Source organism: Centruroides vittatus, unplaced genomic scaffold (genome assembly GCF_030686945.1).
Source record: "Centruroides vittatus isolate TY-2023 unplaced genomic scaffold, ASM3068694v2 scaffold_3293, whole genome shotgun sequence".
Taxonomy (NCBI): domain Eukaryota; kingdom Metazoa; phylum Arthropoda; class Arachnida; order Scorpiones; family Buthidae; genus Centruroides; species Centruroides vittatus.
In genome coordinates, this window is record NW_027122702.1 from 1,086,087 (window position 1) to 1,111,180 (window position 25,094).

General features: G+C 33.6%; 2 protein-coding genes across 2 annotated transcripts; one reads left to right on the top strand and one right to left on the bottom strand.

The window, feature by feature from the left end:
• Positions 1-1,573: 1,573 nt before the first annotated feature.
• On the top strand, positions 1,574-6,682 carry LOC136988360 (uncharacterized). Its single transcript, XM_067286247.1, has one exon. It carries the CDS (start codon positions 1,574-1,576, stop codon positions 6,680-6,682), a length of 5,109 nt encoding a protein of 1,702 aa, XP_067142348.1.
• Positions 6,683-17,083: 10,401 nt separating this feature from the next.
• Positions 17,084-18,446, bottom strand: LOC136988340 (bombyxin B-1 homolog). Its single transcript, XM_067286222.1, has 3 exons — positions 18,360-18,446; positions 17,434-17,647; positions 17,084-17,355 (listed from the first exon to the last, which is right to left on the bottom strand). The coding sequence occupies exons 1-3, from the start codon at positions 18,369-18,371 to the stop codon at positions 17,198-17,200; spliced, it is 384 nt and encodes a 127-aa protein (XP_067142323.1). The 5' UTR covers positions 18,372-18,446; the 3' UTR covers positions 17,084-17,197.
• Between the last annotated feature and the right edge of the window lie 6,648 nt (positions 18,447-25,094).

Sequence of the window (25,094 nt, forward strand, 5' to 3'; positions counted from 1 at the left end):
CACCTCTGCCATCAGGTTGTCCTGTCAGACTGATTAATGAAGAATATGACAATTTAAACTCTTATTGTAAAGAAATTAATTCAGTTATTTTTTATAAATATATTTAATAAATATCAAATATCGTTCTCAATATTTTCAAACAATATATAAGAAATACTATGATAATTTTCAAAAACTAGGAGGTTAGGCCTGTAAATGTGCGATTTCTAATTTTGTGCGATTTTTTTAATGCGAATTTTTAATTTGTGCGGTATAGTTGGCGACTAGTCTCGTGCGAATTCGTCATGTCTCACGTTGACTTATTATAGCTAAATAAACTTATTATAGCATAAATGCACTTATTATAGTAATATTATTGCATGAATATGCGAAAAATGAAATAATTTACTTTTTAAGTCAACAAAACACCACCTGGACAAAAATATGTAAAACAGACGATAGACCAGACGATGCAGTCAAGTGCTGACATCTGTTGTCAATAAATTCTATTTCGTACGGTTTTGAGTTATTTTCTATGTGAGACTTTTTTTATGCGGTCCCTGTTGACCGCATAAAAAAATTATTTTTTTAATTGTGTTGCGAAAACTATTATTTACAGCAATCTAATTCAGTGATTTTTTATAAATATATTTAATAAATATCAAATATCGTTCTCAATATTTTCAAACAATATATAAGAAATACTATGATAATTTTCAAAAACTAGGAGGTTAGGCCTGTAAATGTACATTGATAGACCTAAAATTACCATTCGGTGCAGGTATCTACAGAGAAATCTTATTTCTTCCAAAACTTTATAATTTACATGAACGATATAATAACTAAATTTAGCTATATTGTCAACCTTTTTCAATTTCTCCGGGATAAACTTCAACCTCCTGGCTTTCAAGCATATTTTCAGGTTTTTTTACTCTTTTGTGGATAGTGGTAAAACTTTGCACGTCGGAAAAGACATTTACTTTCTGATTGCCACTTACTTTCAAAGGCTACACTAACTTCCTCCATTTGAACATCAGTAACAAAAGCCTTAAAATAGATACCATTTTTTGCAGCATACTTCAGCGCCATTTTAAACAAAGTTCTGAAGCATGAGAATAAGATAACAATGTTATTCACATTATATAATCGTATTAGTGCAGAAGAAAGTGTATGTTGGGTGGGGGCGCGTATGTAACGTTTTTGATAGGTGCTGGAGGGAGAAAGGGTAATGGCGTCTACGTATTACACATTGTGATGACGATTTGTACCTGTCCAGTTTGTATTGATTCAGTTTATATTAAAGGTAACTAAGAGACTTTAAGCTTCGTTTTATCATCTGTCCGGAAACATTGCGAAGGCTCATTGACATAATTTGGTCCGTCGAGGCGGATTCTGGTGTGGTTGGCGAGGGTTAAGCCTAATACAGACAGCAGCTATTTCATCCATCGACATCCAGCCGGATACCCGAAAACTTAAACAGTGAGTACCGTTTAATTGTTTCTTGGACGACGATCAATACGACCACGTGAATAGTATAGGCATTTCGGATACATTGGGAATTGGAGGACATCTTAAGGCATAACGAGCATTCAAGATGGAGGCACTCTTAAACCGAAGGAAGGTACTAAAGGGACGGGTAACCAGGATTGAAAATATATTAGAGGAACATGGAGTTCAACCTCTCGGTGAGGTAACGGCACAACTATATCTTAAAAAATTAAACACGTTATCGGACGAAATCGATCAGTTACAACAAGACATTAGTGGAGAATGTTTGGAAGACGAATTTGAGGTACATGATGCTCAATATAACACACTAATTGGTCGCGTGGAAGCCATGACTATTCGACTCATGACTGTTGAACAAAATTCAACAACCATAAGTTCAGTACCCAACAGTGCGACTGGAACAGAAGTTAAACTTCCAAGATTGGAACTCCCGGTTTTTAACGGCAAGTACGACGAATGGCTCTCCTTCCGCGATTTATTCACAGCAACTGTTCATAATAATTCTACACTATCTAGTGCCCAAAAACTCCAATATTTGAAATCCTCAGTACGACAGGACGCCGCTTTATTGATTCAATCCATCCCCATCACGGATGGAAACTATCAGGAAGCTTGGGATACATTGTTAAAAAGATACAATCACAATCGTGAGATAATTGATTCGTACATTCAGAAGTTATTCAAGCAACCCAACATTGCACATGAATCAGCCACTGCGTTACGACACTTACTAGATACAACTAATGAGTGTATTCGTGCACTAAAGGTATTAAAGCAACCTGTACAACATTGGGACTCTATTCTGCTGTATATCCTCAGAGAAAAAATGGATCAAGAATCTCGTAGACAATGGGAACTTGCTCAGAAGGACGCAGAAGAACCAACATTTAAAAACATAACCTCTTTTTTAGAACAACGAGCTAGAGCACTGGCTGTTTCCCAACCCAATATTCATTCTGACCAATCAAGGCCAACATCCAGACTTCGTCAGTTTTCACAGTCCAAGCAAATATCTGCTGCAGCACACCATGGTATTGTGCAGCCAGCATGTCCCATATGTCATGGCCCACATTCAGTTTTCAAGTGTTCGACATTTTTGGGCGCATCGGTGAACGAACGGAGAGATCTAGTTAAGAAGCATGAGTTATGCTACAACTGCTTGAAGCTTGGACATCCGGCAACAAAGTGTAAAGCAGGTCACTGCAAAAAATGTTCACATAAACATAACACCCTTATACATCAAGATGGCCCACATGACAGTGCAACAACCTCCAGCAGGGTTGTAGAACCAGAAGTCATGTCACACATGTCAAAGCAATCAAGTGGGCATAGACAAGTATTGCTATCCACTGCTGTCATTCAAGTGAGGAACTTTCAAGGAGAACTACAACCATGTCGGGCTCTATTGGATTCTGCCTCTCAAACAAGTTTTATTACTGAACGTTGTGCTCAGCAACTTAGACTGAAGCGGAAACCATCTAACGTAACTATTTCAGGAATTAATTCTACCGGTATTAGCACCGCGTCCAGTAGTTTATGCATTAACATAAGGGTTACCTCAAGCAATTCAGAGGATATTTGTGTAGAAACACTAATTACTCCAAATGTGACAACAAACTTGCCGAATTTCCACTGTGACCCGTCCAATTGGGCACATATAAAGGGACTTCAATTGGCGGACCCAACCTTTCATAAACCAGGCACAATCGATATACTTTTAGGTGCAGATGTTTACAATGAGGTTATTTGTCCAGGGCAGTGCAAGGGACCACCAGGAACTCCTAGCGCATTGAACACAGTATTTGGTTGGGTACTATCAGGACCAATAGGTTTGAACCAACCACCAGTTTCAGTCAAGGTTCATCACTGTAGTATTAATAATCAGCTAAAAAAATTCTGGGAATTGGAAGAACTGCCTGAAATAAGACATTTAACAACACAGGAACAACTGTGTGAAACCATTTTTTATAGTACACATTCACGTGATTCAACCGGCAGGTATGTGGTTCGTCTCCCTTTCAAAAACTCCACACACAGGCTTGGAGAGTCAAGAAAGACGGCCATTAGACGGTTTCAACAACTAGAACACAGGCTACAAGGGAACAACAATCTGTATAATCAATATAAATCTTTTTTGGATGAATATTTATCCTTGGGACATATGGAAGCAATTAGACAGGAGGAAATCCAGCTCAACCCTTCAAGGACATATTATCTTCCCCATCATGCAGTGTTCAAAGACACAAGTACTACAACCAAGCTTCGGGTTGTTTTTGATGCATCGGCTAAAACTACCACAGGACACTCACTCAATGATGAGCTTCTGGTTGGACCAAGAATACAGGATGAGTTACTCAGTTTGTTAATTCGGTTTCGGTTTCCTGTTGTTGCGATGGTAGCAGATCTTGAAAAAATGTACCGGCAGATTTGGATACATCCAGATGACAGAGATTTTCAAAGAATCATTTGGAGGAACCATCCAACCGAGCCTCTTAAGGATTATCGATTATTAACAGTCACCTACGGTACGGCTTCAGCACCATATCTAGCTACCAAGGTTCTCCAACAATTGGCTAAGGACGAGGGTGCAAGGTTTCCATTGGCAGCTACAGTGCTCACTCAAGACTTTTATGTTGACGACCTAATGACAGGGGCTAACTCAACAGAAGAAGCCCTTAGACTTCAAGCAGAACTCATTCAACTGACACAACAGGGTGGGTTTAATCTTCGGAAGTGGGTGTCAAATCACCCATTGATACTAGATGCAATTTCACCAGAACTAAGAGAGATTCAACTCCCATTTCAAATAGATAATGAGAAGTCAGTCAAGACGTTAGGTCTTCAGTGGCATCCTGCAACTGATCACCTTTCCTTCACTGCAACCACCTTACCAGAACACATCAATAGTACTAAACGAACAATCTTGTCAGATATTGCAAGGATCTTTGATCCGCTTGGCTTACTTGCACCAGTAACTATTCGCGCAAAATTGATGCTCCAAGAACTTTGGCAGCTCAAATCAGACTGGGATGATCACTTACCGAGAGACCTTGAGAAAAGATGGCAGGCATTTCGAGACCAATTGGATCAAATTAGAACTATCAAGATCCAACGTTGTGTTGGTCAGTCAAGTATCGAAGACATTAGTTTACACGGCTTTTGTGATGCCTCTGAAAGGGCGTTTGCGGCAGCGGTTTATTTGAGGACTATGGCTCATAATAAGGGTAGTCAAGTTTATCTCATAGCGGCAAAAACGAGAGTTGCACCCTTGAAAACAACCAGTTTGCCTAGACTGGAGCTATGTGGAGCTGTTCTTCTGGCAAGACTGATCAGAACAATTCAATCCTCCCTAAGGAGACCCATCACCGAAGTTCATGCCTGGTCAGACTCTACGATCACACTTTCTTGGTTATCATCGTCTCCACAACGTTGGAAAACATTTGTTGCCAATCGAGTTGCGGAAGTTCAAACTACTATTCCCAACGCCAAATGGCATCACATTTCTAGCGAAGAAAATCCAGCGGACTGTGCTTCCCGAGGGATTTCAGCAACTGAGTTACTATCTCAGTCACTTTGGTGGCATGGCCCTCATTGGCTTCTTGACACTCAATTCCCAGAAACAAATCCTGCGTTATGTAATAGTGCAGAATGTGCTGTCGAAGAAAGGAAGATCCATACCATTGTGGCTCACACTCGAATGGATGAGTCATTATTGACCACGTTTTCATCATTGTCTAAGCTAAAAAGAGTCACAGCATTCGTACACAGATTTATCAACAATTGTCGTCTTCCTGCTACTGCACGTCAGATAGGTCCTATATCAAAGCAAGAATTAGATTCAGCTCTCTTATATTGGGTTAAGGTGATCCAGCACAACAGCTTCGGCCCAGAGATTGAGGCATTAAGGAATAACAAACCGCTTCCAAGCAAGGGTAAAGTAACACAATTACATCCCTATCTTGACCACAACGGAATTCTCAGGGTGGGCGGAAGACTTAGATATGCGAAGATAACTCCTGATCAAGCACACCCCATCTTGTTATCACATCGTAACAAGCTTGTACAGTTACTCATAGACATGGAGCATAAGAGATTACTACATGGAGGTCTCCAACTAGTGATGTCAACCTTACAACAACGTTTTTGGATAATTGGAGCCCGGGACGCCATTCGACATCACATAAGACGATGCATTCCGTGCGTGAGACAACGTGCAGAAACTGCCCAACAACTTATGGGTGATTTACCGCCAATGCGGGTGAATCCAGCGCGTCCTTTCCTTAAGTGCGGAGTCGACTTTGCAGGCCCCTTTCAACTTCGCCTCATCAAGGGTCGAGGTCAACATTCATTCAAGTCATACTTAGCGGTGTTTGTGTGTTTTGTCACTCGAGCTGTTCATCTTGAACTAGTCAGTGCACTGACAACAGATGCATTCTTAGCAGCTCTCAAGCGGTTTGTAGCTCGACGAGGAAAATGCTCTGATATTTTCAGTGACTGTGGTACCAATTTTATTGGAGCAGATCGAGAACTCAAAAAATTCATCAATTATGTTTCAATCAGGCAACATACTAATGAGATATACAACTGGCTTGCCAACGAAGGCATTTCATGGCACTTCAGCCCTCCTGCAGCCCCTCACTTTGGAGGTCTGTGGGAGGCTGGAGTAAGGTCAGTGAAATACCATCTAAAAAGGGTACTTGGACCTCATCGACTGACTTATGAGGAAATGGAAACACTGTTGTGTCAAATTGAAGCCTGCTTAAACTCCAGACCACTCACAGCACTTAGCAGTGATCCTAATGATCTCACAGTTCTCACACCAGGACACTTCATTATTGGCGATTCCCTTTCAGCAATTCCTGAGCCAGATCTCACTAGCATCAATTCTAACCGCCTTTCTCGATGGCAGCTAGGCCAACAGATGTTGCAACATTTCTGGAGACGGTGGAAACGTGAATATCTTGTAAGGCTACAACAACGACCTAAATGGGCAGCCAAAAGGGAGAACATCAAGATTGGTGAGTTAGTGTTACTCAAGGAGGACGATCTACCACCCACAAAATGGAAGATGGCGAGAGTTTGTGAACTTCATCCTGGAGAGGACAATTGTGTACGGGTCGTGACAGTCAAATTGGCATCCGGTCAACAGCTCAAGCGACCTATTGTGAAGATATGCCCACTTCCTCTTGATTAACTGATTAGTGACACTGGTCTTGTAACCGCGTCAGATTGAAACTGTTCTTTCAAGGTGGGCGGGATGTTCGGTATCAATCGTATTAGTGCAGAAAAAAGTGTATGTTTGGGTGGGGGCGCGTATGTAACGTGTTTGATAGGTGCTGGAGGGAGAAAGGGTAATGGCGTCTACGTATTACACGTTGTGATGACGATTTGTACCTGTCCAGTTTGTATTGATTCAGTTTATATTAAAGATAACTAAGAGACTTTAAGCTTCGTTTTATCATCTGTCCGTGTAAACATTCTGAAGCATGAGAATAAGATAACAATGTATATACACATTATATTTAATCTAATTATTGATGTTTTATGGTTTCATTTAAAACAGCAAAAGCTATATTCTACACAATGTTTTAAAATTTTTAATTTATATAATTTGTCAAAATTTATACAAGTTTAATAAAATTTCTTCTTGTTGGAATATCTACAAGGCGTAACTTATAATAAAATTCTTTCAAATCATTGTATTGCAATATTTATTATTCTCAATTAACAATTATAATTATACGAGGTACTGTACATATACAGGTATAGCTGAATATGTATAATTGCATAATATATAACTTGATACAATTAAACGAAAAGGAACAACGAGCAATTATTTATTGTGACATCATCACAATGCCAGGCTGCAATTCTTCGTCACAATATTCTCAATTTTAGTAGTGTCTTGCCCCTGTACATCATACTTTTCCTGTTAGCAACAGAGTCATGCCGATAATCTATTTAACTCCGTTCAGGAAAAAATTTTTGAGTTGAAATAACGTGACTAGCGGCCCAAACCGGAAGTTCATACGTAGTTAATCGGGATCTCCTAAGCTTTCCATATCTAGTCTCAACTTTCATCAATATAACTCCGTTTTCGAGATTTAAAAAAAAAAACTCTTTTCTTCCTGTGAGAACTAAGAGGGTCTTTTTTAGCAAACCCATTATGGATTCGGCCAGAATCACAATGGGGCAGCCGGGTGGTGAGGGACAAAGCCCAACACAGTCGGACAGACTACACCTGAAAAATTCTTGGGGACTTTTGAAGCTGTTCGGAATCGATTCTGGATTCCCAGAGCGATAGGCTACCATCTTGACCACTCGGCCATTCTGCCGCCCCGTTCTCGAGATTAAGGAAAGATGGATAGACTCCCGAAACGTTGTGAATAAATGTTTTCAACATTTTAAAGAAGGTTAGGAAATTATAATTGGATTGAAATATGAAGTATTGTTTCCTTGTTTAGAAAATAACAAAAATTCAATTTTTAGATAAATTTATGTGAGGAAGAAGAACTTAGCTTCTTTATTTTGACAAAGAACCTTACAACTTTATACAACCTGACAATATCAAAGATTGCAGCAGAATTATGCCAAGTACAATCAATGGATACATTCCAGTATGCATCAAACAGTTCATCGGTACCGCGTGTACAAAAATGTGTTCCGATATTCACCGATGAGTTCACTGGTGCAGCAACCAATATGCATCTCACTCATCGGGTTGCAAATACGATGAACTCCGATGAAACAATATGGCCGCCTGCATGGTTATATTTAGCGACTTTATAAAGTAATCATAAAAAATTGAATAAGGCGGTTATCATGTAATATTATTAATCCTATACGTTTTAATTAAATATAAGATAATTTGACGATGATTTTAAAAAAATTTTAATATGTATAATTGAAACATATAGGCTGTCGCTATCAGTAAGTAGAAGACAATGCTTGAAAATGGAGCATGAAACGTTATCGTTTTTTGAATAACGAGCAGGGCCGGATTAACTCAAGGTCCTTCAAAACAGACAGTTTGACCGGTCCCTAGATATTTATCTCATTTGTCTATGCGATGATCCGGCCCTGATAACGAGAAGTTCTTTTAGGCTTTATCATAGCAACAGTAGTAGCTAATAAAAATATTTCATTATCATCATCATTTTTACTATTCATCTGTATAGTAGTTATTTTGACAAAATAAGTCTGCAAATGCCAATATAGCGCTGTTTGCTTCCGACATCTTGTTAGATTGCCAGACATTCGAGTAAAAGCTTATTAAACCGTTCACCGATTCATCGGTTGTGGCTGAGACTGATGCATACTGGAATGTACCCAATGTTTTTTGCATGACTTTGTTGCAATCTTTTGCAAAAATCGTCCACTGTACTTTGTATAATTTGACACATTAAAACATAAAAATAATAATAAACAACCGAATTGAAATTTTAAATGAACCAATTGAATTATAACAATTGAGATTTTAAATATATGAAATTTTAAAATTTTATTACAGTTATTTAATTTATTTTTGATGGGTGTCGTAAAAAATTTACTCGGTGATCATATATGATCATACGTAAGACAGGTTCTGTTTGTTATTAAATGATAGATTCTCGAATTGAGAATTCGAATTCATTGAAGGAGGATCAATGTAACAATATAATCTGGTGAAATATTTTAGATGTTTAGAAGAACATAGAGATTCCTGTGAAGTATCCGCCAAATACTTTTGCTTCGCCAATGAAACTTTTTTCAACTCTGTTCGCCCTGTGGACACTAAGGAGATCTCTTTTAGTAAGTTCATTATGGGTTTAGCCAGGCCTACAATGGGGCGGCCGGGTAGTGAGGGACGGGGAGCGACATATCCGGACCACCCCGAAAAATTCCTGGGCGTTTTTGATCCGTCCGGATTCGATCCCAAGAATTCATTGTTCATATTGTTCATTCCAAAAAAGGATTTCGGAATGAACAATAGCATTAACATTGTACTAAATCTGTACTGTTTTCTATAATACAGAGTGTATGCGTAGTCCATTTTCAACTTTATCGACAATGTCGAAGGTGTTATTAATTTACATGGTTACAATATATGGATCGACTATTGTTAATTTAAACCATGTAAATATATAAAGCTTGATAGTTATAACATTAATATCGTGTATTGACATGCATCTAATCATCATTAAATAACTTATTTATCATAGTTTAATATTAAACATTTTAAATTAAAATTAAAAGTATTGTTTTTTATTAAAAGATTAATAAACGAGCTATTATTTATTGTGACATCATCACAATGTCGGGCTGCAATTTTTCCACACAATGCTTTCAATTTTAGTGTCTTGCCCCTGTACATCATACTTTTCCTGTTAACAACAGAGCCATGCTGATCAGCTCTCTAATTCCATTCGAGGAAATATTTTTGAATTAAAATAATATACTTAATCAGGGCCTCCTACCTCTAAGCGTTCCATATTTAGTCTTGATTTTTATCTATCTAACATCTGTCTCGAAATTAAAGAAGGACAGACAGACAATAGATGCCAGGGGGGAAATTTATAAGTCTACAATTTTTGAAAATTGCATCCCAACAAGTGATATAATTTACTTAAGGAAAGTAAATAAATATAATAAAATTAAATCGAGTAGAATAGAGAAACCGTAAAATAATGTTTTAAAAAATGGAATTACTTTTTAATTAACTTATAAATAAACTATAATTCATTTTATATTAATTACAGGCTGCTATATAATAAGTTATTATATATATTACAAATTACATTATTAGCTTATAATTATAAGCTAATTACGCAATTTGCCTCTTAATTAGCATGTAAATTTTTAATTTTGAACATTTTTTATTGCTTTTATATCAAGAAAATTTTTGTAAAAATCTTGAACATTATATAATACAAATTTTTTATAATAAGCTATTGTATATAATCGTATTTTTAACATTTTTAGTTATTTTTTGGGGTGCAATTTTCATATTGATTACCTGTAGATTCTCATTGACGACCGTTAACCTTGAGAACCGAGTTATATAGATTAAAATCGAGACCGGATATGGAAAGTTTATGGTCCAGAAGCCCGATTAACTATATACGAACTTCCAGTCTGAACCGAAAGTCACATGGTTTTTAAATTGAAATATGAAAAAAAATTTGCATCCAACAATATGAATTCGTGTTTTTTTTACATTGTTATTACACAGTGGCGTGCCGTCATTGGAAGCGATGGAAGCGCCGATTCCACCTTTCAATGACCTTCCCTTGAATTTTATAAAATATAAATTTTCATGTTTTAACGTACTTTGAATTAATTAAAATTAATATTTTATTATAACTGCATTATGTATCTTTTACAAATTTCTATACTACATGTGAAAAAAAAACGATAAGATTGCTATTGTATATTCGAATAATTCGGTGGCGGAAGGAATGTCGAAACCGGGTCAGTCTCCAATCAGCCAGATTATATAGGCATTAGCACATGCGGTTTACAGTGCACCAACCTCACCCGGTTTAGCTGGTAGAAGCGACACACTCGTAAAGAGTACAGCTTTATATCCCGGAGCGGTTGTGGGCTGTTATCCGCCTGCCTGTCAACTTCCAAGCAGCCAGATTATAGGCATTGGCGCATGCGCTTTACATAGCACAAACGTCACGGTTTAGCTGGTAGAAGCGACACACGCGTAAAGAGTACGCGACTTTATATCCCGGAGCGGTTGTGGGCTGTTAGCCGCCTGCTAGATATTCGGCCACTCTCAGCGCCGGATCCAATAGGTGCGAGGCCCGATTGAATTTTTTTTGCGGGGCCCCTCAAACTTTAGATAACAAAATTAATTAACTGTTAATTTACATATTGAAATATGTTGGGTTTTTTTTAATAATAATATACCTAGATATTTATTTTTGTAACATGTACTATTTTTAAATATATAAATTTTGACGTGATGCGGGGCCCCTTCAAACGCGGGGCCCGATTGGCACCAATCGCTCCAATCGCCTAAAATCCGGCCCTGGCCACCCTCGCCCGATTATGTGAATCACGAGCAGACTAGATCAACGGCGGGCAACCCGCGGGTCAGCTACGGCTGGCGAAAAGTTTCTATCCGGCCCGCGAGATCTTTAATAGATTATTAAATTGGAAAAATAACTAATTAATAGTTATTTTTCCAATTCTTTGTAATTTTCGAAAACGATAAGAGAAATAAATGTAGTAATTAACTTTTTATTTATTTATTTCATATTTGCAGACTAAAAAAATTACGAGTCACAAGAAGGCGTCAATTAACTACTACGGCGCGGAAAAAAACGTAAAATTTATTCTGGCCCATGTTATAAAAAGGGTTGCCCACCCTAGACTAGATTTATAACAACCCAACCGATAGGAGTTTACTGGCACGTTTTTATGATAGTTCTGTATAGTTGACAGGAGTTTAAAAAAACTCCATTAAAATATTTGATATATTTATTCTGCGTTTATTCCGCTCTCCCATCTTATATTACTTACGGATTTCAATGTTAAACCGGTGATATTACGATTTAGTATGTCCCATCTGTAAGGGGATGCAGAAAAAACGTGTACAATTCTAGTACAGTGTTAAAAATTAACTGTTACTTTGGCAGCATCATTTACAACCAAATTTAATGAATGAGACATACAATGGTACAAAAAAAAAGCTCTAGAATTTATTTTCCTTAAATTTACGATTTATATATCCGTTGTCATAAAAATTTGTCTTTCCACTGTTTTCCCAAGACTACAGATATTCAGGTACAAAGTAACTGGTTTCGACTTATTTCTACTTAAGAAGTGACTAAATAATTAAGAGATTAGGGAATGGGGACATAAATAAAACCCTGTTGAAAGAGCCAGAATTTTACTTCAACAAAAGCTTAACAGAACCAATCACTCGCTCAGTACAGTGGGAAACTGATTTCCGTGTACACCTGGTATTAAAACGAATTAGTTAGAAAACGAATGACTATTAAGTTTAACATAGTTAGATTTTTACAGCTACGGTGAGAAACGTTTAAAATTTACAACAGCCCTGTGGCGTCCTTTGAGATATACTAGTGATGCGACAAAAGAGGCATTTGACATTGACCGGTATCGGCACCCTCGGGATTTGGCACGCACACACTCACTACACACCTACCTGGACCGTCACTAGTTCCATCCATTAGCTACTCGTATCAAGATATTTGACTAAGTGGATTGTTTTAAGATTTAAAAAGTAAAGAATATTTTATGTTATTTTTATGTACGTTTCTTTACAAAGCTATATTTTAATTATAATTTTCTTTAAAAGTATATTAATACAATCGAACAATACATTGTACCAGGTATGTATATCCATCGCACATTTTATTTCACCGAGTAAGTTTTTATAATTTATTTTTAATTTTAGCCCTTATATCGTGGCTAGCGATTCAGAATGTAATTGTGATATTAAAAATACATTTAGAGAAGTCTACAGTTTTTACTGGCTTATCGAACAAATGAATACGAATGGACCCTAGACCAGTGATTCGTAACAGGGGGCCGCGGTCCCTGGGGGTCCATAAGAAGTTTGCCGGGGCCGCCAAATTATGCAAAATTTCCTTCAGAATATAATAAAAAGAAAATTGATGTATAATCCGAATATCGTATTGAAAAGTGAAATAAGAAAGATAAAGTTTTCCTATTTAGTTTTTATTTATTTATTTTGTATTTCTTCCTACATACAACTTTGTTAGTACAGAAGAAATAAATGTAAATATGCTACTTACACCGCAGTATTTACTTCTTTTATTCCAAAGCAATTTTAAGAAACTATTAATGCTTGGAATTTTAAAAATAATTAGGAAAAATAGTAGGCTTTGAAAATTTAAATATTTTTGCAAAAGTTATGCAAAATCCTTACGACAAGTGGGCGTTTTAGTTTTAGTTTAGTTTTAGCATCGACATTGGATCGATTTATCGACATGTTTCTTATTTTATTTTCTGTTAAAAATTAATGAGTTTTCATGTTTAATTGTGAAGTTTGAATGTTATTTAAATAGATAATGAAATAATAAAGTTATGATTTACATTTATTATATAAAAAATAAAGCAATAATAAAAAAATCAATTTATTATAGATAAATTATCAAATTATCAAATATAAATTATTATTAAAAAATGGGGGTCACAAAAAATTATGAAATATTTGGTGGACCGCGAGTATAAAAAGGTTAAGAACCACTGCCCTAGACCATCACTGACGAGCAATTAACTGATTGCCCCTGGAAGTCGGCTTCTTACAGGAACACAGCTTCCCTGTCATCAAATGTCACCGCACGCCACTGTTATTACATCAATATCTGCACTATTTTCACTTCCTCTCTTCGGGAGTTTTTACAAATTTTACAGTCGAAAGTGGAAGACATAACAGTAACAAATCTATATTAATTAATACAAAACTGAATTTCATTAAAAGTTTATAAAATATTATAAAGTTAACAAATCTGGTAACCTTATTATGTTTATATAAGTTATATCGTTAGGAGTACACAACTGAAGAGTTGATAATTCCTCGAGCGCAGTATCAACCTATAGTTTATATTATAGTATAGTTTAGTTTATAATACATATTTTTTGTACAAGTGTATTTGAGTGTACAAAATTTGTACTGTACACTCAAATTCATGGACGCAACTACACTCTGTAATCCTGGAGAAACCAAGATCCCGGTGCCCCCTCTCTTATTCTATAGTTTTGGGACGTTGACGACATGTGATTAGTCAGCTAGTAGCTTTTCCCCTTGTATTCCCTTTCCTCTAGCACCCCCTTACCTGGCGCCAAAGGGCCCACAGAGGGGGGGCAAAGAAGGTACTTGCTTCTCCCAGGATCGAGTAAAATATTCCACAAATTATAATCGTAAAAGTGATTGAGGTATGTAACCTTACACTCTTGACTATGACTGTATTCTATAATCTAATTGTGGGATAAATTCAAAAATTTATTGATATAATTATTTCTCCAAGCTATGTGTCCCCTGGAAAATTTTCTGACGTCTAAAGCCAATAAATTATCAATTATAATTTCCTAAATAATTACACACCCTCTTCTCTCGACGTCACCCTATCTGGTGCTTGGGGCACATGCCCATCTGCCATAGTTGCATCCCTAACATTATATGGATTTAGATTAATATTAATTAATTTATTAATATTTAAATAGTTTTATTAACATAAAAATAATCTTACCAAAGTGAGATAGAGGGCCTCATTGGAACGTTTAGCAAAGCTGCATGTGCACACCCCAGCTCTAAGCTATCACGTTTATCTATATATATAAAAACGAATGTACGTCTGTCTGTTTGTCTGTCTGTTTGTCCTTCATGCATTACTACACCATTTATCCGATTTCCATGAAATTTTGGGAAGTTGTTTAATACACTCCCGCGAAGGTTTGTGGCATATGTGAAGACCACCATTCCCCCCTTCCAAAAATATCTTTATATATGGATTAAGGCTTTTATGTCCAACAGATGGCGCTAACTCTGACAACCTAAGTTTGCTTTTCTGTGAGGTATTATGCTTTTCTGTGAGAATGGACTAAAGCAGATCATTTTCTATCTATCTATATAAATAAAATATAACGTTCGTTTGTTCCTACCGATTCCTTTGAAATTTTGATACAACGTTGCATTCGAATACACACGTGTTTTTATATAATATACATGTCGAAATTTCCCCCACTGGGGGGAGATGGACAGGATTAAGGCTTACCGTGAAGAACTCGGCTTCTATTATACTATTTTACATGCGGTTTTTTTTCGTTTTTAATTGCGTTTTAATAGGTTACGTCAACAGAATATACACTAAAAAGGGATTTTTCGATATTTCCTTGCGGGGAGAGAGACAGGGTTAAGGCTTACTGTGAAGAACTCGGCTTTTATTATACTATTTTAAATGCGTTTTTGATTGCGTTTTAATAGGGTACGTCAAGAGAATGTGCACTAAGAAGGGATTTTTTTGAAATTCCCCCCACGGAGAAGTGTTATACATTTATAATAGATACATTTTGAGCTACAACAACGCGTGGCCGGGTCAGCTAGTTAATTATATATTACGAATCATTAAATAAACTGATATCTTTAAATAAAAATAATTATATTTTAATATGTAAATAAGCTTATTTTACATTTAATTACACTCAAAACATTATAAATAATCAATTTAAAGATGTAAATGGCGCGGATCTTTGGACGTAAAGCATATAAATTCACTGAACTCTATAAAATTAAATTATAATCAGGCCTACTCCATTAAATCTATTAAAACGAATCTACCTTTATCAAGTTGTATTTATAGTAACGACTTTTAGTAACATGAAATGAAAGAATTTAAACGTTTTTTTTAAATATTTGATTAAATTATTAAAAAATAACATGAACACGTGGCGTAAATCTCCACTGCACAAACAGTATCACTCTAAGAATATTAAAATATCGATCTTTCTCTGGAAAAAAAGGTGAAAAAACCTATTTTAACGTAAAACTAAGACGTGCTTTTTGTTAAATTTTAAATAAATATTTTACTAAAAGAATTTTTTGAGTAATTTATTAAAAACTTTAATAAATTACTCATGTAGCTTATCTTAAATTACACAGAACAACCGTTATAATTAATTAATATAAATATATACTTAATGGTTGACTTATATTAAAATAAATATTTAAAATATATTAAAAAATAATAAATTAAATTCTTTTCGAATATAATTATTAAGTAATAAGTTTAAATATGTCAATGGACTGGTCGATAATTCTGTCTGTGATAATCGGTTCTCATTTTTATTTTTAATTTTGTAAATAAATCTTTTAAGGTCAACATTTATAGAAAAACTCTATCAATAAATCTCCAAAAAAATTCCCACTTTAAAAGCCTTGTTTTATAAATATCAACGATAGATTGTCGCTTAAAGGGCTTAAAGAAGATCGTATAAGAGACAATCTATAGGAAAGTATCAAAACTTCTTCCATGTCACCGGTCATATTTAAATATTATTATACAATTTCGTAGCGTAAAATTGCGTATAATTCTTACGCGTGTTACAATAAACTTTCAGTAACAAGAAATATTATGTACAGTACTTTAATGAACTCAATGAGACTACGGTCGTTCTAGTTATTTAGGCCTCCTGTCAAGGACTAATTCGTATGTACCATACTAACAATTTATGAAGAGACCGTTCAAGTTTGAATGGATTATATAAACTTTTATAAATTCTTGTTTTTTAAATGAAATATTTAAAATTTAATTTTTTAATTTGGATTTATAACTGCTCCGCGTACCAAGGAAACTCCGCAAAGGGGAAGGGATATCATTGTAACGAGAAAATTGTTGTTTTATTCTATGAGAATTGCAGATTTTTGGAAAACTGATCGGCAGTTTAATTGTTTTTTTTTCATTTTTTAGATTCTAATCGGATTTGATAAGCAGTATTGATTCACAAGTGATTAATACAGGTGAAGAATGAAAAAACAGTGCTGTGATCCAAACTACCTGGGAACGGAATGAAGCGAATGTTAAGAAATTGAAAGATCTCTCCAATTTATGCATGCTTTATTTTCAAATAAACAAAAATTTAGATTCAATCACGTTTCCAATTCAAATTAGTTCACGTTTTTTCGCATTTTGATTTAAAAATATTACAAAAAAATGTATTTGATAGTAGATTACGTAGGACAATAGAGAAGAAGATGTTCGAAAGTGCAACTCTTCCGGCAGCATTCGTCTACAATTCCTCTCTTCTTATTCTGTTGGGAGAGGAACGAAGAAGCCAATCTCGGATTCGAAAATCCATACGATTTACTTAAAAGATTCAAATCAGGATCTGAAAAAAATTATTAGATTTTATGATTACGAATGAATTTTTTAAAAAAGAAAATTAATATTGAGAAATATATCGTACATAAAAGATCATCGTAGTTATAAGCAAATCTCTTGCCCTCAGGGATGGGTGTGGTGGTTATGGTGCTGCAAGCCAATCTAACCGTTTCTGCCAATATGGAACCACAAGCCTTTATACTTCTTCGTTCGTTGGAACGATGTTGAAATGGAGAAGAAGAAACCAAATGTGCCATGCACACCCATGTAAAAGTGAGGCAAAGTAATGTAGAACGAACCTTAAATTTTAAAAATAAATACATATTATTTTTTTTAGTCTAATTTAAAAATAATGTATTCTAATAATAGAAAAGTTTTTATTGTGAGAATTTATCGAGTTATTGATATTTTAAGTTTGTTTGCTTAACGATTTTCTTAGATTAATGGATAAAGTATCGGAGTAAACAACATCATTGCATTTTTCATCTGCCAATGCAGAAATTATCGACTATTCTGTCAGTGAAAGATTGACCGGCAGGCAAAAAATAATCTTGTTTTTCCTGAACTAAATAAATCTTAGGAAGTAACTAAAGATAAAAAAAACACCTTCAGGCTAACCGAAAATGGGTATAATTTTGAAAATAATCATCGACATCGATAAAAAATTAATTACAAAGTCGAAAAATTAAGATAATTTTAAATTAACTTCATTTAAACACGTACATACAAGCTATTTTTTAAAATATTTAAAATTATTTTATTTGCAAAAGAATAATAAATAAATTGTAATTTACAATAATTGAAATTCTTATCCTCGATAGCATTTTTCATCACTAATTTCCATTAAGATCATTAAAATAATTGCAATGATTTTAAGCTTACTTTTAAGTGAAATATAATTTATAATTTATTAAAAATTCATGGCATTAAAAACAAATATTGATGTATTAAAATCTAATTAAATTAATCTACCGTTTTTCATATATTAATTGAATTAAACTAGCGACTTACATCTGTCTTCATGCTGATGCTACTTCTTGCTTAGGAATGGTAACTAAACGAAGGAATTCTCGCTTATATACCGTTAGCATTCGCCCACGTTACGTAATCCTATGGATTATCCGTCATTCGGTTTAGACGAGAAGAAAAACAGAAATAAATTATTCGCGCTGAAATGAATCGCTATTGGCTAAATGAATAAAAATAAGTAGAATACACTTTAAGCGATATGCTAACGGAAGAAAGGCATAATCTGTATTAATTCTTAAATAAATAAATAAATAAACCAAATGTCAAAAGTTGTATACCGTGGTTACTACTACTCTCTTATAGTCTATGTGAGTGTAAAAAGTAATTATTTTTGTACGGTAAAGCGTTTAAATGTGTCTTTATAAGTCGTTTAATTCTATCGATTTAGACAATTATTAATACTTAAACTTGAGAATTGTTTAAAATATTTCACTGTAAAACTTAAATTATTATGTTTTCTATTTTTTATTATTCATAAATGCTTCATAGAGATAGATTTATTTCATTTAATTTACAAGAAAATGTTTACATTTCTTAATTAATTGTTATATCGATATAAGGCAAAAAGCTGTTTTTAGATGGTTAAGAATTTCAAATATTCATAGTTTCTTCAAGTCTGAATGAGCATTTAAAGATTTATTCCTCCTGATCTTACTTGTTAATACTGTATAATATTCCATTTATTCTGTAGGATAAAACTTATGCTACTAGACGATAATCATGTTAAACTTTTTAATGAAGCATTACTAAAAATTTGTTTATTATTAAGAAATGGTTGATTGATTAAACTGAGGTTTTTGGAATAAAATCTACAAGGGTCTACAAAGATCCAAGACAAAGGCTAAGAACATATATTACACTGGAAATATACAGTATATCATACAAATTATAAAACCCATGTAGAGTATGTAGAATGGCTAAATTAGTCTCATAATATTTTTGGCTTTCAAAAGAATGTACAATAGAAACAAAGTTCGGTTTCCGGTTCAATATAATAGATAAATCTTCGATTCTTTTGTATTGTAGAAGTCCAGTATTAAACACATTGCATTCAGTCAAGAAGCGTTTATACTTACAGTGTTGGCTTACGGGTTGATCTCCATCTTTCAAGAGATGGTGAAGCAATTAAGAATGTTCAATTCTTAGTGTAGTAAGAATGATTTTAATCTTCTGTTAAATCCCTTTCTTTTTATTTAATTTTCAATAACTGGTTTGTTCTTTTAGTTTACTATAACGTTTTTGACGGATTTTTCTGAATAAGCTATTTTGTTTTACGTAGTAATCAAAGTTTACCAATTTTCCAACTCGTTTTTACAAAATTAGATGAAATTTTAAAAATTTGGATTAATAAATGTGTTTTAATAAAGACATGGAAATAAATCGTGCTAAATATTCATGGAAAATATACTTTATCGTGTTTAGAAACAGCTGAAAATAAGATAATAAACTTTAAAGTTCGATCATTCCATTTAGAGTCCTGCATTCGCTTCTTATTTCGAGCGAATCTCCTTTTCCTCCTATTGTTTATATTCGTAGAATAGATAAAAATAAAATTTACTTTATAGATTAGGTAAAGCTTTCGAACATCAAATAAAATAATGTAAAATCTTTTATGCTGCAGCAATGTAAAAACGTACATCACGTCAATTACGGCAATTCATATTCAATACTTGTTTATAAAAATATAAAAGATGACATATAAACTATAAAATTACAGATTTTTTACAATGTTTTTTTTTAAAATTTATAACATTCTAAATACAAAAGAGTTTCAGCATTTTTAATTTAATTTATAAATCTATTTAAAAAAGTATTTTGTGATAGGCCTAAATTAGGATAAAAACAAGGATTATCATCAGTAATTAAATTAAATGAAATATACATGAACTAAGATTAAGATGTGTAAGAGGAAGTAATCCAATATATATATATATAAATTTATATATTACCAGTAATTATTGTAACATTGTCATAATAACACGCTGCAATTTTTCGTTACAATGCTCTCAATTTTAGTAGTGTCTTGCCCCTGTACATCACACTTTTCCTGCTAACAACGGAGTCGTGCCAGTCATATAACTAACTCCATTCAGGAGAAAATTTTTAAATTATGACACGATTTCCAGTTCAAACTGGACATTTATATATTGAGTTTTCCTGCCCCTAAACTTTCCATATTTGGGTCTAGACCTCCATCAATATAACTCCGTTCTCGAGATTAAGGAAAGACAAACAGAGACGGGCATTATAATACGGAATTCTATATCATATATGTTTGGAAGACCGATTTGTGTACGAGCAATTTTAGGAGAATCGGTAAAATAAATACCATTTAGAGTGCGTAGGGCAAGTTTGGATGAAATGTGTTTAATATTTCTCCACCTTATACCTCTACGTATTGCCAAATCTTTTATTATTTTATCAATATGATGTCTACAGGTAAGTTTATCATCGATTAAATACCTAAGCCATTAACTGCATTGACAAAAGTAGGATCATGATTGCAAATTTTGAACGTAAAATCAGGGAAATCTTAACAAGGCAAATACACGGTTACAATCTTGTTTAGATTAATGGTGAAATTAAGATTACGGAAGCTGTCTGAAAGTTTATATAGATCATAGATCATGCTGTAAGATGTTCGGATTAATATATATATATATATATTATATATATATATATATATACATACATATAATTTTAATATCATAGGCGTAAGCTGTTGATGTACACTATGAAAAATAAATTGCTTAAGATTAAGCTTTTATGGTGGGTAGGAAGCATTAAGTATCTAATATTTAATAATTATTTAACTACGAAGTTATTATTGCGTTGAGATAATTATGAGGATGTGTCTAGATAAACTACATAAGTGAATAATTTTTCTTGTGTTGGATATTTAGAAGGTTACAGAATGATGATGAAGTCCAGAGTGCTGATTAGAAAATATTTTACTGGTTATTTGTGTGTATATTTGATTGTACATGTATATTTTGAATATGTTTAACGTAGCAGAAGATATTTATATAGGACGATAAGAAATATGCCCTTTAATGTAGATGAATATCATTGGTTGGGGGCATATTTACTTTTAAGAATTAAAGGGAAGATATATCAGAAAATGGTAGCGGCTATAGGTCTAATTTTCTTACAGAGGACGGATGAGTCAAGTCTGTACTTTCGAGGGGAGGTTTCGTCTACGGGATATCGAATTTCCTGAAGGGAAAATGATAATTTGTTGGTGGCAAAGAGACTAGAATTGGGTAGATCGGATATTAATAATTTGTATGAGTTCATAGGTAGGGTATATCCATATATCACTGTTGTACTTACAAAATTGAGTGCCTTTTGAGAAATTAGGGGTAAAATTTCAAAATGGTTTGGAGTCATTGCACAAAATCCTGAATAATTTTACTAAAATAATTATTACATTATGATTTATAGTATATGTAATATTGTTTTTGAATTGTAATTATGTATACATATCTAAGTCAATATATATATTATTATAATAATCTAGGGCTGCCACTACTTTTCCACTTTTTCCAGTATTTTTTTGCAATATTCCTTAGTTTACTGAGTTGGAAAAATACAATTTTTTTATCATTTATACAGTGGAACCTCGGCATACGCCTGCTTTAGAATACGTCCAATTCGGAATACGTCCTGTCTGGACGAAACAAATTTTGCTCGGTATACGACTAAATTCAATTATATGCGCCATCTATGAATAAGTAGCACTGTCGGTGTACTAGACCAGACTAGATGTTCGCGGTGCCACGGTTTATAACTTTGTTAAATTTCTTCTGATTTTAATTTGTAAGTAAAATTTTATTATTTTTATTAATCATGAATTGCAAAAAGGCAAATGAAAAGCAACAGAAAACTAAAAAAATGACAAGAATCACAATGGAACTGAAAAAAGAGATTGTTGAGAAATATGAAGGTGACATGCGTGTCGAGATTTAACTGTTGCATACCGTATTCCGAGAACGACGATATCGACAATCGTGAAAAATAAAGATATTATTAAATCTGCTAACGTTGCGAAAGAGATTTAATCAATTTCTAAACAGATTATTAGTATTAAGGAGTTTGATTTGATTTGATTTTAATGATTTAAATAATATAATACAATATACTGTAATAACTTTAAAAATCTATAATAAAATTTATGTTTTATTAATGTGCTCAAACAGTGTTTAAATTATTTTGCAACACCATTAATATACCATATCAAGAGGGGTTTTTTTACATGAGAACGGATTAATCATTTTTACATTACTTCTTATGGGAAAGGCTGGTTTGGTATACGTCCTATTCGGTTTAAGTCCAAACATCAGGAACGGATTAAGGTCGTATACCGAGGTTCCACTGTATTAATTTTCTTAAATTAAAAAATTACAGTATTGTATAAGTAAAAATCTAGCAAATAACATCTATTTTCTTAGCTATTGGAAATTTGGTATCTATTAAAAATGACTAATTTATAGAACAAAAATATAAAGATACAGCACTATTATTAAATTTAATCCATTATGAAATAGAAATGTATTGATTTGGTAAGCAAAGATCATTAACAGATATACTGTATTTAATTCTAAGCTGTAGAAGAATGATCAGATACCGTTTGAGATAGAGAAAAATATAATTGCCTGCATAATGAGGAACATAAATAGCTAATTGGAAGTTTTACGACAAGTATAGAATCTTAGAAAGGCAAGTTTATTCATAACATTGATATGCTTTAACAGGGTTTTAATGAGCAAACAAAATGACGCCACCTCGTTGATTATCTCTCTCTAAAAACGGAAATAAATGAAAAATTGCATTTATAAATCGTTATGAACACGGGTGTATAAAGAGGGGCAAAGGGATACTTGCCCTCCTTGGGATCGAGTAAAAATTTCACAAATTATAATCTTAAAAGTGATTGAGATACGTAACCTTGCACTCTCGACCATGGGACGATTTTTACATGGGAAAAATGAAGGTTTAATGACTATTTCTTTAAATTAATTTTTACGCACTATATGTATATGTATGTAATTAATTTACACAGTACCTTTACATTAACAAACACTTTAAGCATTTTTGAGGCCACCTGCCCATTTCTTTAAGTACAGACACAGATATAAGAACAAAAATACTTGTTGATAACAAGGAAATCAATTTTCTTTCCTGCGAATACAGTAGAGCGTCGTTAATCGGAACGTCGGTAATTGAAATGGCCGGAAATCGGAACGATTTTCAGTCGGACTGTGTCGTGCTGAATCGAACGTTTTTGATACTAGATTTACTTCTAAAGTATAATTTTCATGTTTTTTATATTCTTCGATATATTTATTTTGTACAAAATGCAGAAATAATTTTTAACGATACGATAGCCTCGATTATTATTATAAAAATTTTCGTTAGGCTTAAAATCGACGAAATTCAACACGAAGCGACACGCAACGGAGAAAAATTTGAACATCGGACAGGTTAATATATTTTTTCGTACAAAGTCGGAAATCGGAACAAATGACTAATTGGAACAACCCCAGTTCCCAATTGACTCCAATTTTCGACGCTCTACTGTATAACGATATTGGCGACGGATGAATACAATGCTGTGTTTGTGAAGCTTGAGTGTATGAACTGTGCTCTGAAGATTATGGAAAGAAATTGACTACCAATATTTTTTCAAGTAACGTCGTAACAGAAATTACTTTATTCTACATTATATCTCAAAACTCAAATTCTTTGTAAATTTGTTCATTTTAAGAAACTTTACGGTAAAGAGTAACACTACTTAACCTTACGACGTTGTTAATTAAATGTGGCAGTTATTGAGTATCATCATAAAGCCACAATCTTCAATAATGGCTACATGCAACTTTTTGATAAATTATAAATATTTTCATAACGACTTCGTTATTAACTAAATTGACAATTTGTAGAAAAAGAGGGCTTCAAATTCTGTACTAAACTATGTAAGCAATTTATTTGTACGATCCTTGATGAAGCATAAAAAATAAATGAAAGTGACCATCATCGGATATTCTACCTTATATTAAATTACTATTAAATTTTTTATGTAATGGTTTAAGAATGACTAGTTCTTTTTACACTGTTTAATTTTATTTACTTAAAAATAACTAGATTTATTATTTTAGTTAATTTTTATTTTTTATTTCAAATACTAAAATCTTCATTTAATAAGTTTAAAGGTAAGTTTAAACTCCTGTCTTCTCTCGATTAGAAAAGAAAGGAAAGAATCTTTGAAAAAGATAACTGTATGTTCTGGTTACAAGATTCAAACGAGAATCTAGAGATTTTTAAAATGGTTTCATTTGTTACAAGAACATATTAAGAAAATACAATTCTATATAACTGATAAATCCCGGTAAATAGAAAAGAAATGTTTGGGCTGCAATTTGAAACAATTGTAGACCTATAAATTCGCACTGTTGTCCGGCTGTCTGTCCTTTCTTGATCTCGAAGTTAGATAGATAAAAGTCGAGACCAGATATGGAAAGCTTAGGAGCAGGAGACCTCGATTAATTATATACAAACTTCCGATGCAAACCGGATGTTACGTGATTTCAATTCAAAAATTTTCTCCTGAAAGGTGAGCGGCATGACTCCATTGTTAACAGAAAAAGTATGATGTACAGGGGCAAGATGCTCTTAAACTTTTAAGTGCATTATAACGAAAAATTGCAGCCCGGCATT

Coding starts and splice junctions, on each gene's coding strand:
- LOC136988340 (XM_067286222.1), bottom strand. Junction 17,356..17,433: donor TAACTACGATGATCTTTTAT/GTACGATATATT, acceptor AATTTTTTTCAG/ATCCTGATTTGAATCTTTTA.
- LOC136988360 (XM_067286247.1), top strand. CDS start 1,574: ATGGAGGCACTCTTAAACCGAAGGAAGGTACTAAAGGGACGGGTAACC.